We start from the raw sequence: 17,943 nt of genomic DNA on the forward strand, positions 1-17,943 counted from the left end.
ACGTTGCCGGCCTTTGCCACAGGCTGTCCTGATTCCTGGGCTGAGTGATGGAGTGAGCCCGGCCCTGGCCAGGATCTCAGACTCGGTACCCTGGCCTCGCCCTCAAGCCAGTCACTGCTTGATGTGGCCAGCAAGTCCCAAGCGCCCTCGAGGCCACAGACCGGCTGCCGGTTCTCCAAGGTTCCCAGGAGTTTGCTTTCTCTGACTCAGAGGCCCAGGCTGAGCTGCAGCTGGACTTCAGGGACGCTGGCTGGCTGGATGTCACCAAGCAGAAGGCCTTCAATTACAGAGCAAGGATCAGCCAGATGGGAAGACGCGAAGAGGGAGCGAGCAAAGGATGGATGTACCCACTTCCCGGCCATCTGTCCCAACAGAACATGAATCCCCACTTAGGCCAAAAAGAAAAAAAAAAGGGTGGAAAATGGTAGGGAAACAAAAGGATTCCTTTTGAGGCTAAATCTTCATTGGTCCGACTCCTGGGGCGGCTCCCTCGGGCTCCAGCGGCAAAGTGACCGATGCAGAAGGCGAGGCGCCGGCCGCCCTCTCGAGCAGGTGGCACGTAGGAAGACAGACAGAGCATGTTTTCTGGATGCAGATTCTCAAAAGCCAGTGCCGGCCGCCCGGCGTGTCTTCCAAGTACTGCTTGGGGTCTCTGCCAAGGGAGGGATGGGCCCACATGGTCCTGCAGATGGTGACGGGCGGTTCCAAAGGAAGGAGCGGCTGCATTTGGGGCGGTGGCAAGCCGGGGGGGGGGGCAGCGGAGGGGCCGATGGTCCTGTGTTTGTCAGCTGGGCTCCAGGGGCCTGTCTTGTGCTCCACAAGATCCCATCTCTGCCGGGACCCCTTCCTCGGAGGGGCCCTGTCCGACTGGCTCCTTGTCTGCCATCGTGCTAAGAGCCAGAGTCTTGTCCTTGGCGCCTGAGCCTGGCTCTGTGGCCTCCCCAGCACACAGGGCTTTGTGCTCCCATTTGGCAGATGAGCAGGCTAAGGTGGCCAGGTGGGGTGACCTCTGCAGAGTGGGGGCACCCCAAGGCTAAGGGGGCGTACATTGCTCCCCTAGGCCCGTGAGGCTACCGGCCCTCAGCACGGCCGAGCTGGGCCAGCCTCAAGAAGTGCCCTCGGCTGGCATCCAGGAGACCAAGTTCCATTGGGGGTCCAGCTGATAGGCTGGGTGTCCACCTAAGTCTGGGCTTCTCTCTTCTGCCAAATGAAAAGCTTGCTGCTCCAGGCGCTTGTATGCAGTCATGGGGCTGGGCAGCTCCTAACCTGGCAAGCTCCTTCCATCCCTACACCTGTTTCCTCATCTGTAAAATGGAGGTCATAGCAGCTCCTACCCACAAAGATTTGGTAACGGGTACAGACGCTGGTTGATACACATTAGTCCGTAATGGTGACACTTGTGGGTACATTTGCTGGGAGCTCAGAGGAGGTTGAGCCATCTGCTAGGGTGGGCTCCAGGAGGGCTGCCTGGAGTAGGAGACGCTCTGCTGAACTGCATATTGAGCAGGGTCTTGGCAGGTGGTCAGAGAAGCCAAGAGATGGGGGCTGGGTGGGTCCAAACCCTATGAGATGGGGAGGGAGTGTCTCTGCCACTTTTGAAGGGTCCCCAGGAGGCAGCAGCTGGGACTTTCCCTAGACTCTGATGAAGCTGCTGCAGAAATCATTTGCAGGCAGGATCTTGGTTGTGCAGCTCCAGGGTCCACCAGCCGCCCAGACCTCCTGGGCAGGCGATTCCGGGAGGGGGGCGAGGGGGCGCTGTGGCCCAGGCGGATTTTTGTTTCTAAGGAACAAAGAACTTGGATGTGCAATGTAGCCCTTCAAAGGCTGTTGGGGAGGCTGTGGCTCCTTGAATCCTTTCTGGACACCTCTGGGCCGTGCCCCTGGGGTGCTCCCCGGGCTTGCTGGCAAGAGCACAGGTACAGAAGGCCCCGGAGTTCGAATCTCGGCTCCGCCTCTCACAGGCCGCGTGACCTCGGATGAGTCACGGACCCTTTCCCAGCCTCAGTTTCCCTCTCTGTAAAGAGGCGCCAGCAGCAGTTCCTTTGTCACCCCTGCAGGGTTGCAGGGAAAACGCGCAATGAAGTAAAAGCGTAAACGGGGCGCACATAGTAGGTCTAACCAACGTCCCCTCCCTCTCCTTCAGAACCAGCTGCCAAGCCCAGAAGGAAGCGGGCCTCCTCCTTGTTTTTGACTGGAAATGGTACCCCCAGGCTTGGCGCCCCGCCATGCTTCCCAGGCTTGGCAGTCGGCGGCGGCCGGCTCCTGGCAAACGCTGCTCAGAGCTGCCATTTATCAAACGCTGAGCTACCGGGCTGAGCGTCCGCGTGTGCTACCCCGTTTTACGTTAAAAGTTTACAAAATCCAAACTGCTCTGGATGGAGGCAAGCTTTCTCCGAGCGGATCGCTCGAGGGGATGCGGGGCCGGTCACCTTGCTCATGTATTAGGGTGTGCAGCCCTAAGGACTCCCCAGGGCAGTGGGGAGCCGGTGCCGAGCCGGGCTACGGCTCGGGGACACCGTGGCCCACTGATGTCATGGCAGGTCCCCCTGCCACCACCGCCTCTGTCTGCAACAAGGACCGGCTGAAGCCTCAGCCCACGGACGGAGGAGGCTCCCACAACCCTGCGGTCCAGCCTCCCTGGCTTTTCATCTCTCCCTGAGCCGGATCCCGCTGCCAGGCTGGGCTCCGCTTGGTGGTGGCTCCTTTGATGTTTTGCAAGTGAGGGAAGGATTTTCCTCCCTTCCTGGGGAGCTCAGGTGGGGAGGGGACGGTTTCTCTCACAGCAAAGCCAATTAGCAGCATACCTGAGCCGCTGACCTCGCACAACAGTAAAACGCCTGGCAGAGCGTGGCCACCGTGCAGAACGGGGTTTGGGCCACTCAGCTCGTGGTGCTGGGAGCAGGCGGCTGCGCCGTGAGTCCCAGTGGGGGCGCCGAGCAGAATCGATCCTCCTGCGGGTTCCTGCGGCAGGAGATGCTGAACTGGACCTGATTTTGGTGACCCCGGCGGTAATTATGCAAAGGCGAGGGAAGGGGCTGGCAATCAGGCCTGGTGGCAGCAACGCCAAGGGCAGATGCCGATGGGGACAAGGCTGTGCCGCAGGGCAGAGAGGCGGGGAAGTTGGGGGGGGGCATCTGTTGATGCCGAGCTGGACCCTCCTTCTGACCACCCAAAACCCACACCAGGCCCCTGCAAGGCGGCCACACAAGATACAAGGGCCACACTGGTGGTTGGACGAGGAAGGGGAGCACCCCAAGAGGGGCTGCGACCTCCCAGTCTCACACGGCCGGCGGGGAGGTGAGCCGGAAACGGCCAGCCCGGTCCCACGCATCACCTTCCCGATGAGGAAATCTGACCTCTGTTTTGACGAGTCTTCCCTTTAAACACACTGCTTGACTGTAAGATCCTGCAGGAGGGAGCCAGGTTCCTCTGTTCGCAGGGATTCCCCAAGGCTCAGCGTAGACCCCTGCTCCCCCTGCTCCCCGCTCACCAGGGAAGAGCCTGCGAAGGATTCTGACTCTCTCCCCACGTGGACGGTGCTCTATCAGCCTCACTGAGCAGGTGAAAAAGTGAGGCTCAGTGAGGTGAAGTGTCATCACCCAAAGTGTGACAAGGGACAGCAGGCGGACAGGTAACCGCTTGATCCCACCTTTGGTACAAAGAAGGAGCATGATGGGTGGGCTCCGGTGGTCAGAGAGGCCTCCCAAAGGAGGCCCCTCCCCAGAGTCGCAGGTCAGCAGGACGCAGTCCTTCCTTCCTGCCTTCCCTCCTCCTTTCCTGGGGCAGGGATGGGGTGAGTGCCCGTGTCAAGTTCAGGAGTGGCCTTGACAATCGGCGTGACCCTGTGTGGCCCGGGTCTCTGTGGGCTTTGGTGAGTGTGGAGAGAAGGCTTGGGTTCAGCCAAGGCCAGTGGCCACATCCGCCAAAAGGCCACCTTGAGGCGTGTGCCCACCCCTCTGTGGCCTCCCCACCCCAAGGAGCCACATGTGACCTCTTCCCACCCGGCAGTTCCTACTGTCCGCAGCCACAATTCAGGGCCCATAGAATTCACACTCCCCGAACTACTTCCCCCACCAGCCGCCATGCCCTTGGCCCAAGTCTGAGTCACTCCCCACCTGGGGGAATCCTGAGGGCGGTAGGAGCCCAATCAGCCCTCAGGACAAAGCCTGTCTCCTGATGTGCCCGCACAACCGCACCCGACCCAGCCCCTGCCCACCTCCCCCCTCCCGTCCCTGGCCCCTCAAGCTCCATACACCAGCAGAGCAGAGCCCACGCGGACCCAGACAAGGCGCCCCCACGTCCCTGCAGACCTCTGCATGTCTGTTCCCTTTGCCTGGAATGCTGTTCTCTCCTTGTCCCCCAGTGCTTGGACCTCCCTGTCCAGAGCCTTCCCTGGGCTGCCCCAGGCTGGGTTAGGGGCTCTCCTCTGGGCTCCCCCATCCCCCCCAGCCCTATAGCCCTCACACAAGTCAGCTCATCTGCCAGCTCCCCACCAGGCCAGGAACTTGCTGTTGGATCCTCTGGCCTGTGGTTGGTGCTCAGCGGTTGGATGATTAAGGGCCACCGTGTGATGCCCAGCTCCACACACACGCGTGAGGCTGGGCCTCGGGAGGTCTGGGCGCTGCCCCAGGCGGGCTGCTCATTTGCTAGGTGGCCTTGGACACATCTCCTCCTTCTCTGAGGCTGCTCAGCCAGGCTCCAGGGGTTGGAGGCATGCCAGGCCTGGTATATCAGCCGTGAAGTGGCCAGGGCTGCCGGACCCCCTCCTTGCCCGGTCTGGTGTCACCAGGAAGCAGGCTCTGGCTGCAGCGTCCAGCCCCAGATGCCCTGTCCACCAGGGAGGGCCACCCGGGGTCAGCACTCGCGGTCTGGCAGCTCAGACAGAGCCTAACGAGGATGGATGGTACCAGGGTTCAGAGAGGCGGCAGCGAGCTCCTTCCCAAACAACAATTGAGTTTCCGAGAGATTCCGTGTGGCAGGGAGGTGATCCTGACAGATGCCCAGAGGTATCTGGGCAAAGATTGCTTTTGATGGAAGCCCAAATGGATATTAACGTTTATCGGCCTCGCAAACACTTCTCAGCCGAGAGCGGCCTGCTTTCCACAGCCCCTGATCCAGGTGTCTGAGCGGGAGGGTTGGGGGGCGGGGAGGGGGCTGCTGGCGTTCCTCATCGTCTCCCCTGTAATGGTCCCGGAAGCCCGGGCCCCGGGTATTACCGTCCTCCCGGCCCCGATCCTGATGGACTTCCTGGGAGACTGGCTTCAAGTCCACCACAGGGAAGATGCAGAGCCCGGGCTGGTGCCCAAGTCTTTCATTAAGCCTGTCCTGACCCTTAACTCTGATTTCTGGGCTTTGGCTGCTACGTTGGTGCAGTTCTGCCTGCCGAGGAGTTCCCAGAAGCAAATGCCATAACTCAGATGTTCTGAGTTAGGAAAACAAGAGAGCTTTTAGCCCCCAGACACGGATCCAGTACATTTAAATGCTCTCCTGTGGAGCTTGAAGAGATGTTTGCAGGTATGTCTGTCCCTGGGTCTTTGGGGGATTCTCAGGGGCTCTCATGCTGGCTCTGCCCTCTGAGTGCACTCGCCTGGCCCACCCCCACCCCCCACCCCCCGCCACTCACTTGCCTCACTCAGGCCTCCCCTGTCTCTCCCCGTGCTCGGGAAAGCCGACCCCTTTCAGAACCGATGCGGGCTGCCTGCACCCCCATGTCTCACCATGCCTTCCCCCGGGGAAGCTTCCCTCTCCCCTCTGCCTGGCCATCAACACACCAAAAATCGCACCACGCTCCTTGGTGAGAACTGGGGGGTGGGGGGGGGGCAGGGCCAGCTTCTCCTCATGCCCCAAGTGCCAAGGGCAGAGACCTGGGGGCCTACCTGGGCACCCCTGGAAATCAGCTGACCCCATACCCTGCTTCAGGCCCCCACGACTGTCCCCTGGACAGCGGTGGACGCCCTCTTGGCACAGAGCTCAGTAAGGGGCGGGGTCACACACATCCTTGTCATGTTGGCTGGCCAGTGCTCTGCATCGGGCGTGACCCACTGTTCTAAATAGTGATCGGGCCACTGATGGGCCTGTGCTGAATGCCCCACAAGCATTCGGCGGAAGCCTTGGTCAACCTGGCTGTCCTTCCCCATCGTCTGAGATTTGGGGAGGGTCGTAGGCCTGTGGCCCAGGCCCCACCCATCAGAACAGCCACTGGCTCAATGGCTGGGGAAGCCAAGAGGCAGGGACACAAGGGATCTCTTTCAAAGGAACCGCAGGCTGCACCCCAGGCCCGCACCCATCTTGGGGGTGTCCGTGCCCAGGTGTGGCTGTGCCCAGGGGCTCCTCACCAGCAGCCCTGGGGCAGTGGGGTTCCCACCACGTCACCCCTAGCCAGGTCTGGGGGGCTCCATTCCTGGCGGCATGGCCCTGCGCTGGTTTCTCTGGCCTCCCAGCCTCCCCCCAGGACATTTCCTTTTCTGCTTAAATCGGCGATTTTCTGTTGCTTGCGGTTAAGATCTCTCAGTGAGGCAAGTGGGTATCCCCATTTTACAGCTGAGGAAACTGAGGCTCACAGAACTTAAGTAACTTCCCCCAAGATCACACAGCAGGACTGGGAGCCACCCCCATGTCCGTCTGTGGATGTTGCAGCCCAAGCTGCCCGCTGCTCTGGCAGAGGCTTGATCGCAGGCCTGTCCACAGCATGAGCCAATGGCCTCCTCCTCTACCCTCTCCCTGCTCTGCTCCAGGACGCACAGTCAGGTTACAGCTCCTGAAGCCAGTTCTTAAGCCACCTTCCTCTCTCCAGCACCCTCAGTAACTCCCCAGTGCCCGCCCCAACCCCGCAGCCTGGGATATTGTTGCTAGTCTCACCTCTTCACACGCCACCCACCCTCGTTGACTCTTCCCTAAAGAGGCCGCGTGCTTCCTACATCCCAGGGCCTTGTTAGGTTGCTCCCTCTGCCCGGAATACCTTCTCTTTCCTTCCCACTTACTGCTCTCACCAGCCTCTTAAGGCTTATCTGAAAAGCCGCCCCTTCTCCAGCAAGCTTACACAGAGCCTCCCCTACCTCTGCTTACCGTGACTTCTTCCATCCCAAATCCTCACAGACTCCAAGCTCTCTGGGAGGACTGCGGCAGGGATTTCCCCATCTCTGTGCTTCCCCAGCACACAGTAGGTGCTCAAAATTATCTGCCCATTTTTGAAATTAAATGTGAAGCCAAGAACCATTAAAGAGTCAGTTTTACGAGCCCTGATTTCCATTGTCACTGGGCATCCCAACCACGGCCAACTTGGGGAGGTTGAGCAGCTTTCAGGGTGGCAGGCAGATGTCCAGGGACAGTGGTATAGGTTGTTCACTGCTCTAGGGCACCCAGCCCACATCTATTCTCCTTGTCAAGCCCAGTGCCCCAGTGGGCCAAAAGGAAAGGACATGCATTTTTAATTTACACGAAGTCACCCAATGGCCGGTGGCAGCCCCGTTGAAGCCCAGCCCCCAAGGCTGAGCTTCAGGAGAGGGTTGGAAGGCCACTGATTTGAGGGGGAAGGGACAGCAAGCTCACTTCCTATCCCAGCTTTAGAATGGGGGGGTTAGTAAACCACGGCCGACAGGATGACTCCTGCCTACTGCCTGTTTTTAAATGGCTCATGAGCCAAGAACATTTTTAAATGGTTTTTAAAAAGCAAAAGAAAAATATTTTAAAATATCTTTTGAATAATATTTGAAGAACGCACGAACATTTTATGAAATTCACATTTCAGTGCCCACATGTGTTACTGAGATGCCGCCAGGCCCGGCATTTCCCTTTGGCCTGTGGCTCCGGTGCCCGCATGAAAGCTGAGGCCAGGAGCCGTCACAGAGGCTGTGGGAGGCGACACGCAGACCCCGCTCTACAAGGGGCTTCCCCGCTGGTGGATCTGGAGACTCCCCGGGGAATCAAGCCAGGGGCCTCTCCCCACCACTCCACCCCCTTCTCTCAGCTCCGGGGAGATTTCGGGGCCACCTGTGGTCACCCCACCCAGCAGCCCTCCATTGGCCGTGGGGACATTTCGTCACCCCTACTTCCTACCCAGGCAGGAAGTCACAGCAGCTCCTTGCTGGGAAGCCACGGGGGTCTCTGCTCCCTGCAGGCGCCTTCCCCCCCTTTCCCCCTTTGATCTCCTGCACACATGCCATATATTGGAGAACTTGAAAGACAGATCTACACTCGCCAGCCCTTGAGCTCACAACAGCAAGAGGTTCCTGGTGCTGCGTTCCATCCCAGAACCCATCCCCGACTTGCCCGGTGCTCCCGGGGAGCCCCTGTGTTCCCAGAGGCTCGAGGCTCGGGGAGCAGGAGGTGGCTCCACGGGCAGGAGACGGGGTCTAACATCTGCTCCCACGGGGCCCAGGGGTCAGCCCACGGCCTCCGCTTGCCCTGTGCCGATTTCTGGGGGGTGTGGAGTTCTTGGGTGAGATGAGGGGCAGGTTTGTGGGGGCCGGCGGCAGGCCTGGCCGGGGCAGAAGGCTGGGTGAGAGGCTGCCCAGAGCCCCCGGGTTCAAGTGCGCCGCCCCGTGGGTCAGCCCGGCCCGCCTGGGCATCCGCAGGGCCCAGAGGAAGCTGGCTGTGCCGCCCGGGAGACTCACCGTCCAGCCGCCGCCGTCTGTGCTCATGTCGCAGTAGACCTGGAAGCCGGCGGGGTAGTGTGTGGGGAAGACCGAGTAAATGCCATCCTCCTGCTGTCCACTCAGGAGCACGTCCAGACAGTCGCGTGGTGGAGAGCCTGGGACGGGGCATGCTGTCAGGGCTGCGCCTGGTACCTGTGTCCCCCTCACTACCACCACCCTCTGTCCCTGGCTCTCCCTGGCTTGTCAGTCTACCCTGCAGTGCCCCATGGGCTCCAGGGCACCAGCCTTGGGGGTAGAACCTGGGTAAGCGTGCACCCTCTCTGAGCCTTGCTTTCTTCATCTGGAAAATGGGCACAACAGGCCAGGAGAGGGCTCAACAGAAGGGTGCACGTAGGGTGCTCAGAGCTGCCTGGCAGCAGGAAGTCCTCAGCAAACAGCAGCTGTGTGTCCTCATCAGAGGGGTGGGCGAGGGGCCATGGGGGTACAGAGCTGGGCACCCAGGTCGCCCAAGAAAGGCAGCCCCCCCCCCCAGCTCACCGTTGGCGCAGCCGCGGGGCTGCGGTCCCCTGGCAGGTGCCCTCTGGAGGTCAGCTTTGGCGCGGGGCCAGCCAACCCCCCGGTCCCTCTGCAGAGCATCTAGGACATCACTGACCGAGTTCACCAGGTGAGCCATGTGGCCTTGACTCTCGGAGAGAAGCTATGGGGCACAGGGGTAAGAGGAAGGGGTGAGTGCAAGGGGCGGGGGCTCCAGCCAGCCAGCACCTGCCAGCGCGGGCCACCCCCTTCTGCCCTGCTCGGGCCCCCCAGGAGCTGTGTCTGTGTGTTCAGAGGATGGGGGCTCGGGTGGGAGGGGAGGCAGAGGCTTCAGCAGAGACCTGTGCCCTGCTGCACCCCAAGCCCCGTCCTCCTCCGTCTCTGTGCCTCAGCCCAGGTGAGGGGACTGAAGAAAGCTCTGCGTGCAGGGGGAGGAGGCACCGGGCACCAGGCAAAGCTGGGTTCAAATCCCAACTCACCCATTCACCAGGTACACGTCGGGGGGTGAGTGACGTAACCAAGCCTCGAAGCCGGGCTGCCGGGGCCTCCCTGCTGCAACGGCCATGGGGACTGGGGACAACATGTGGGTGGGACTCAGCACAGGGTGGGGCCCCAGCAGGGCACAAAGGACTTGGCCTTCCTTGTTACGAAAATTCCTAAGGCACCTTGCAGATTACAAAACACCCTCCCCCAAAGTCTCTCCTGATGCCCAACAAGGCCGCGGAGGCAGGGGTGACGGTTCTGGGTGCAAACAGGGGGCCCCGGGATACTCCTCCCACCCCACCCGGTCCCCAACTCCACATCCACGAGTCACGGCTCCGATGTCCGCCGTCTCACCTCACCCCCACAGCATGGCCAGGGGGGAGGGCTTGGCTTGCTTGTCTCCTCGGTACAGATGGGGAAACCGAGGCCCAGAAGGAGAGGTCCCTGATGGAGACCGACCTCGGGCTCTTTCCCAGGGTTGACTGGCAGGAAAGGAACCTAGGGCTGTGTCATTGTGCAGGGTAGGGGCAGGACAAGTGGGGGGCGGTGGTCTGGCCCCAGGCTCTGGTGTCAGTTCTGGGTTTTGACTCAACCCCTCCTCCATTCACTGGGCAAGGGACCCTGGAAGAATAACCGAACCCCCTTTGTGGACCAGAGTGATGGCACCTGTCTTTCTGGGGTGGGTGTTGGGGGTGGTTCACCAGAGCAGGTGTTTGGGGCCTGAAGGCTCAGCCCACGTTCCCTGTGTCATTCCCACCACTCGGCCACCCTTCCCGAGATCCGGGTCTGGAGGTTTGTAGCTGGGTCAGCACCGGGCTGACCACCTCCCCGCCCCCCCGCCCCCCCCAGGGACCTCTGGGCCATGCTTGCTGCCTGAAGGGTCTGGGGGCTGTCACCTCCCCCACCCTGGGCTCTGGGAGGCTGCAGGACCACGAGGAGGGGAGGTGGGTCACGGGCGGACGACAGCCAGCCAGCCAGCCCATGCACATGAGCCCTGCTGGGTCTTTACACGCTGAACCTGTCACTTGCCAGATAATAGCTCGCTCGAGGAAGGAAAATAGAAATATACAGAGCCAGCAGTTTACAAAGTATGATTCTCGGCTTGTCCAGAAGCAAGGGCCCCTCAAAAGCTTTTAGTTTCCCCGTCAGCTTCTCCTCTGCAGGGAGGGCTGAGGCCCGGGGGGAAGGGCGCCGAGGTGGGCAGGAGGGACGCTGGGGCAAGGCGGCCAACCCCTCCCTGGGCTTTCACAGCAGTGTCCTATAGACAGGCCCTGTCGGGGGAGCCCTGTGGACCACATGGACGCAGGCAGCCCCCGGAGCAGGGGAAGGGGGCACCTGCAGGGTGTGGGCAGCAGAGATCACCAGGCTTGTTGGCTAAGTCTCCAGGGTCCTGCCCATCCTTCTTCGACCACCAGACACACTCGAGGAACTCAGGCACAGCCCGCTCTTGCTGGCGGGCAGGGAAGACCTCCGTTTAAACAGCAAATGATTAAAGTTGAAAATGTACATATAAACATGCTCCGAATTAATAGGGAAAGTCAGTCCCTGCTCGCTGAGCTGAACACATGCATTAAAAAGGACCTGGCAGCTTTTAGAAGCAGCAAAGTCAAAGTTGCTCCTGGCACTTCTTGGTCGTGTGACTGAGCTTCCACAGGGCACTCTGCCACTCCGAGCCTCTGTCTGCCCCTCCGGAGAATGGGGTGATGAGCTCCACCTCCTGGGGCCACTGTGCTACAAAGTGCCTACTGCCCAAGCACCCAGTGGTTCCTATCGTTACTCCCGCAAAAGAGATTTTCAGTGGTGGCTCCCCACTGGCTGCAACTTTAGTCTACAAACCATTTTATTTCCATAATAATAAAAGAAAGGCTCATCTCTCCGTGATGGACGCCAGCTGAGCCCAGCCCGGCCAGGAGCTCCCACATCCTCCTGGGTATGGACTACGCTATCCCCATTTTGCAGGTGAGGAGACTGAGCCCAGGGAGGGCAACTGACACGCCCAAGTCCCGCAACTGGCCGCTCCTTGGTGGAGGCTGGACTGGATCCCAGCACTGCTGGCCCGAACCCTGAAGGCAGAACCGCTCAGCTCTGCAGCTCCCGGGCCAGTGGGCCATAGATGTCCGGGCCCACAAGGGCCGCCCCGATGGCTTTTTACCTGCGGGGCCCCGGGGGTTTGCGATGAGGTTCAGAGAGGTGCCTTTTAGCAAGCAGCTCTGGCACTTCTGACAGGGGGTGTCTGTGGGCAGTGCTTTGGGAAACCCAGGTCTGCGCTGATCACCTAGGGGTCTGGGAAGCTTGGAGCCAGGAGCCGCAGTTCCATAGCTCTGCAAGACACATGGTCTCTGAAATCACCGAGTTTGTGGGAAATGAGTCAAACGTTCTTTTGAGAAGTAAATATATCAGGTGAGCCAAGGCACTACCGGGCCCCCCAAAAGCTATTAGTCTTGTAGGAACAGCTCTAGGCCTCTGCGTAGGTGGGTGGGTGGGAGACCCTAAGGCCTCTCCCTGCGATTCCCCACCCCTGCCCTAAGGGCCTGGCTGAACCACGTGGAGAGTAAAGTGGGGGGGCCCAGGTCACCCAGAAAATCTGGGTGATCTGCTGATGGAGAGGGCAGCTGAACACCCCACCCCCACCCCACCCCGGGAGGGGAAGCGCCTTCCCATCAGTCACCCAGACAGGATGACGAGGACTGTAATTTCTCCAGCTGCAGCCTTCAGAGGAGGGAAAAGACCCATTGCTCATGAGCTGCTGGGTGACCGAGTGCCTGGTCATCCCCGGTGTCCGGAAGGGGCTGGGACCAATGGCAGGGTGGGGCTCACCTCCTAGTCCCTAAGGACCTGAGTCATTGGGGTGATGGGGTACAAAACCAGAGGGTGGACAGGGCGCTGGGAGGCCAGAGGCCAGAGGCCACTGTACCCTGGACAAATCATTCTCTCTTTCTGGGCCTCAGTTTTCTCTTCTGGAAAACGGTGGAAAACCAACAAGATGACCCTAAATCCCTGATCCTATGTGGGCGGGGGGAGGGGGGTGAGGAGTTCTTGCTGGTGCTCCAGGAGTGGTCAATGTTGGAAACTCTTCCCCCAGATCTACAGGTGCTTGCCAGGACCTGCCTTGGCTTAGGGGAGGGGAGGGGAGCAGGGGAGATGGGGCAGAGGTGGTAGGGAGAGGCTGAGGGTCTGGTTGGGCTCTCTCAGCTGGTCCCTCCTTCCTAGAAAGCTGGGAGCGTCGGTGGTAGAGAATGGGGGGGAGAGAGCTGCGGAGGGGGTACAGCTCTCTCTGGCCTTGTGGCACAGCTGGGGAGAGGGCCTGCCCCTGACCCGCCACGTGACCTTGAACCTCAAATCACTACTGATGGAAGTCAGGTCTCCGATCACCTGTACTGACGCACTTGGGAAGCCCCTTGAGCCCTGGACTTGACCTGACTGTGGGATGCCACGGGGTGCTCCACAAATACCCAGGGTCCCCAGGGTCCCCAGGACAGTGGGTAGGAAATGGTGCCTCTGGCTGTGTGGCCTTGGATGGGACACTCACTTCTCTGAGGCTCACTGGCTCCACGGGAGATGGCAATAGCAACATCCCCTGGTCCTGGGGCCCTTGGGGATTAAGGGAAGCCGTGGACATCAGGCGCCCAGCACCGGGCCGGACACGCCGGCCGCAACCCCCCCCCCCCCCAAGACCCCAGATGCAGACCCAGCCCCGTACCTGGATGAGGCGGCCCTGCTCGCTCTGCAGGGCGCTGAGCCCCTGACCCAGCGCGCCGAGGCCCTTCCGCAGCCCGGCGCACTCCGCCTGCAGCTCCGAGGCCCGGGCCAGCAGCCGGGGCAGCTGGTCCACCAGGGTGTCCAACGGCTCCTGCTCGCCTGCAGGCCTCGGCTGGGCCTGGCGCTCGGCCAGCGCCCGCAGCACGGAGGCCTGGGCGCCCTCCAGGCGGGCGAAGCCGTCGGCGAGGTCGGGGCAGCGCGGGTCAATGAGAATGCTGAGGCGCGAGCTGTCGGCCCTCTCCACGGTGACCAGGGCGCTGTTGGCACCCGCCGGCCCGGTGCTGGTGCTGACGACGGGCGGGGGCGCCGTGCCTGGCACGTGGGCGTGGTTCAGGAAGAGCACGGCGCCGGTGACAGCCACGGCCAGCAGCACCGCCAGGGACAGCAGCACCGTGCACAGCACGTAGCCGTAGCCGGGCCACTGCGGGCGCACACAGACACAGAGACGGACAGACGGACGGGCGGGAGAGAGAAGGGGCGGCATCAGGGGCGGGCCTGGGCTTCCAGCTCTGCCCGGGGAGGGGTGCCCAGGCAGCCTCAGGAAGGGGCCTCTGGCCTTTGTGAGGGGTGGGCAAGACTCAGAGAGCCCCCTTCTTGGGGACAGGGGCAAGGGAGTCATACAGAGAGGCAGAGGGAGAGACAGAGGCCCAGAGGGGAGACAGAAAGCCCGGGACCGAAGATAACAGCAAGTGCGAGTGAGTGAGAGATGCACGCAGCTGGAGATGGAGAGAATGAAAAGAGAAACTGAGGCAGAAAGGCGGGGAGACCGATGGAGAGAGAGGTGCCCTTCCCTCACTGCCCCTGCCCTGCTCCTTGTGGCCTGCACGGGACAGGCACACCTCCCCCATGCAGCCCTCCTGGGTGGGTCAGGGTTGCAGGTGAAGGCTCCCACAGCCTCAGGCCCCCGCGCTGCCATTTCCAGGGGGTGGGGGGGGACCTTGGGTGAGGGACCTCACCTCGCTGAGCCTCGGGGTCCTCACCTGTAAAATGGAGGCAATAATGACGCGCCCTGCCCCACACGTGGGTGCCTGCCGTGCAGACTCAGGAAGAGAGAGCTGTAACGGTGACAGCAACCACGCTAAGAATTGTCACACTGTCACCGCGGAACGAGCGCCCGTCACTAAAGGTCCCTTTCCACCTGGAGCCCCTGCAGCCCGAGTCCCGAAGCCAGGGCAGGCCCGAGAGGCTGCCATGCATGAGTTCCCAGGGCGCAGGGTGGCCGCCGAGCACCTCCTCTCCTCTTTCCTCCCCTCTCCGCAGAGCAAGCTAACGGGCAGAGCCCCGCCGGGCACCCTGGAGAAAGGTGCTTCCCTCCCTTGAAGGAGGCGAGGGCTGGGGCCGCCGGGCAGCCGTGCCCCCCAGAGCAAGAAAAGGCGGGGAGGTAAAAATTGGGTTCAGTGGGGGGGCTACCGGCTGGAACCCGGGGGGCAGCTTGTCGTTAAAGGAGGCGCCGTGATCGGGCTGTACCCGATCGCTCACAGCCCCGAGGGAGCCCGCAGAGCGGCCACGGAGCATGTGGCACGTGGGGGACATGAGGCCCAGGAGAGCCAAGGGCTTGCCCAGAGTCGCACAGCCGATGAGAAGCGAGCTCAGACTCGACCCTCCAGCCTCCTGCCTCCTCTCGGGGCCCTTCTCCGGCTGGCTTTCCCCCACATTTCCAACTTTTGGAACTGGAGATGCATCTTGAAGGGAGTCAGTATAGAATGCACTTGGAGCCGTGCCTGGTGCATTGTGCGTGTGCAGTAAATATTAGCAGCTTTTACTACCCCGTGATGGATGTGCACGGAGCATCGGGAAGTGTTTGGTTCTTTGTTTTCCACCCGAAGTGTTACTCCTGTATGTCACCGATGCGGGGACGCACCTTTTCATTTTTCCACATTTAACGTCTCCGATGGTGGGGGCTCCTGCAGCAGTAATTGACCCTTTCTTTCTCAGTGATACATAAAATAGCGAATCCTCTTACACAAGGCGTCTTACTACGGGCAAGTACAAAATAGCCAACAGCTTGTTTTGCTTAAATTCAAATTCTACAAGTAAGTCCCAAATCTCCTACTTGGGACCAGAGGAAGATGGGGTCGGGGCTGAGGTGCAGGTGGGCAAGAAGGCCACCCCCCCCCCCCCAGGAAGGGTGCCGTGTTGTTGGCGAGATGAGGGAGAGAATTCCTTAGCCCGCCCCTGCAGTGATGATGCCCCCAGGACTCAGCGCTCTGCCCCTCCTTCTCTCTGGGAAGATACCTTCCCCAGGCGGCCCATCCATCCCAGGCTCCACACGTCTAGACAGCTTACTCCTGCCACACCTGGACACATTAGCTCCCTCACAGCAGCTCTGCATAGGCTGCTCCCTTAGCCTGAGGCATCTGCTGCCCCCGCTCCGCTTCCTAATTCCCTCTCTTCCTTCGGGGCCCGGCTAGGTGTCACCTCCTCCAGGAAGCCTTCCTAGACTGTTTCCCCAGCCCTCCCCACCCCAACCTAGTTTTGGAAAGGCTCCTCCTCCATGTTCCCACGGCCCTTGCTCCCCTCCCCCATGGTGGCACTCATCAAGACAGACAGTCATCACCTTTGACTTCATTCATGTACTCGCCCAAACATCCATTCAACATTCACTGGGTGTCCCCATGAGCCAGGCTCCAAACCAGTCCCTGAGGATGGGGGTGGCAGTTGTCCTAGCCCTGCCCTGGGGGAGCTCATGTCCCATGGACTGTGATTCTTAGCCTATGTGGGGCATGGATCGGTTTGGGAATCTCTGAATGCTGTGCACCCAAGGAAGGCTAGGCTGGCAAGCCCCGGGCCCAGGCGAATTACCCTGGACCACGGGAGCCCCCGAGGGCAGGGCCTGCTCGCCTGGCATGGAGCAGCTGCTTGTGGGATGGATGGGAGGAAGAGCGGATGGACCAGGTCATTTCCTGGTGACCGTGCTCGCATGGGAAGGAGGTCAAGGCCCCGCCACCCTACTGTGCGTGGCAGGGCAGAGGCTCATGACCTCCACGCTGAGCCCTGGACCCCGAGGCAAGGCCACCTCTAACCCCGTGCCACCCCTGATGGCCTCGTACAGAATGAAGGCCACCTCCAGGCTGCCCCAAGCCCCCAGTCACCTGCAGATCAGAAGTTTCCAGATTATCGCTGCCATTCCTTGAATATGTGCCCTGTTCCCGCCCCTGAAACCTCCGAATGACCCCCTGCTCTGGTTGGATTCACTTGGCGGGTGGGAAAACTGAAGCTCGGAGAGCAGAAGAACCCTTCCCAAGGTCACACGGGAGGTACATGGGAGGGCCAGCATTTGATCCCAGGGCCGGTGGCCGGAATCACACCCTCTGTCAAGGCTGCTTGCTTCCCACAAACTTCTTCCCTCTGTCTGGTGTGTGACTGGGGTTTGCGAGACAAAGCTCTGTGTCAGCAAGTAAGTCCCTGTCAGGCCCCTCCCCGAGCCCATCGGGAGACACCTTGCCCCAAGCAGCTCTGAGCGCCGTCCTCCAACCGAAGAACATTAAGGTCCCCCAACTGGCTAGGCAGAGCGGCCAGCCATGTCTCCCTGTCTCTCCAGGACCCTCGCCCTCTCGTGCACCTGCTGCCACCCAAGCCCCTGATCCCTGGAGGGAAGGCAGAGGGTGCTGGGGAGGGAGAGGCTTGAGAAAGCCGCAGGGGATCCCCAGAGGGGCAGGGGGATGACAGAGTTGGAGCTGAAACAGGCCACTCAGCAGAGGAGAATTAGTCTTCTGAGATCACCTTAAACATGAAGTACTGTTCGCTTTTATAGGCTGCTGTTTACGTGTCTCGCAGAGGAATCTGCCGAGATAATAAGGGGGGGCTCTGGGCAGTGGGCAGCCGATGGAGCATGCCGCAGGGCTGGGGCTTGTTAATGAGCCTTCGGCCCTGAGCACCCGGGGGTCCACAGGAAGCCGCGAAGGCACACGGGGCAAGGGGTGGGGACACTGGGAAGCTATCCCGGGCAGTGGCATGAGAGGAGCCAGGAGCCCCAGGTTCGAGGTCCAGTCTGCCCCTAACTGTGTGTGTGAGCCCCCAGCTGGAGGGACGCGGCTTCATCCCCTGTGTGACCTGCCCCCCCAGTGCTGTCCCAGCCAAGGGGAGGAGGAGATGGGCTCATGCCAGGGGACGCAGGAAACTGGAAGCTGCAAAGGTGCCTCAGTGCCCTTAGTGGAGGGGTGGTATCTTTCCCGGCTGCCTCCCCTGTGTCCCCAGCCTCAGAGGTGGTCATGGGGTCTAGCGGGGACAGGAGCGCTCAGGAGGGAGGGACGCACCGCATCGATGGCCTGCTAGCCAAACACACCCGCCCGCCCCATCTCCTTCCTTGTCTGCTGGCGAGCCAGGGGGCGGTAGCCTCGGGGTGGACCGAGACTCTACTCCTTGTATCAAGGTCAGAAGAAAGTGTCCCTCTAGGGGGAGGCCAGGCAAGGTCAGATCCAAATGCAAGCCGCTCCGAGCCCCCCATCTCCTAGGAGCACCCCAGCTGGAGGCAGGGTGGCCGTTCATCATGACGGAACCGGGTAGTGGAGCTGTGGATTGGGAAAACCGGGGCTGGGTGGTGTGCGGGGGGGGGGGGGGGGGGGGGGGGGGG

The 17,943-nt window shown here is 61.2% G+C and overlaps 1 protein-coding gene across 3 annotated transcripts in view; it reads right to left on the reverse strand.

Annotated features, from left to right (window-relative positions):
- Positions 1–17,943, reverse strand: part of FIBCD1 (fibrinogen C domain containing 1) — a 36,517-nt gene that overhangs the window by 11,725 nt on the left and 6,849 nt on the right. For 2 of the 3 annotated variants that reach the window (XM_032418903.1, XM_032418902.1), the window contains 4 exons: positions 14,351–14,425; positions 13,312–13,791; positions 9,132–9,291; positions 8,613–8,749 (listed from right to left, as the gene is read on the reverse strand). In XM_032418903.1, coding sequence (XP_032274794.1) covers positions 8,613–8,749; positions 9,132–9,291; positions 13,312–13,791; positions 14,351–14,425 — 852 coding nt within the window. The remainder of the gene's footprint in view (positions 1–8,612; positions 8,750–9,131; positions 9,292–13,311; positions 13,792–14,350; positions 14,426–17,943) is intronic. The other variant, XM_032418904.1, reaches the window with a different exon arrangement.

Source organism: Phoca vitulina, unplaced genomic scaffold (assembly GCF_004348235.1).
Source record: "Phoca vitulina isolate PV1807 unplaced genomic scaffold, GSC_HSeal_1.0 scaffold21, whole genome shotgun sequence".
Classification (NCBI taxonomy): Eukaryota; Metazoa; Chordata; class Mammalia; order Carnivora; family Phocidae; genus Phoca; species Phoca vitulina.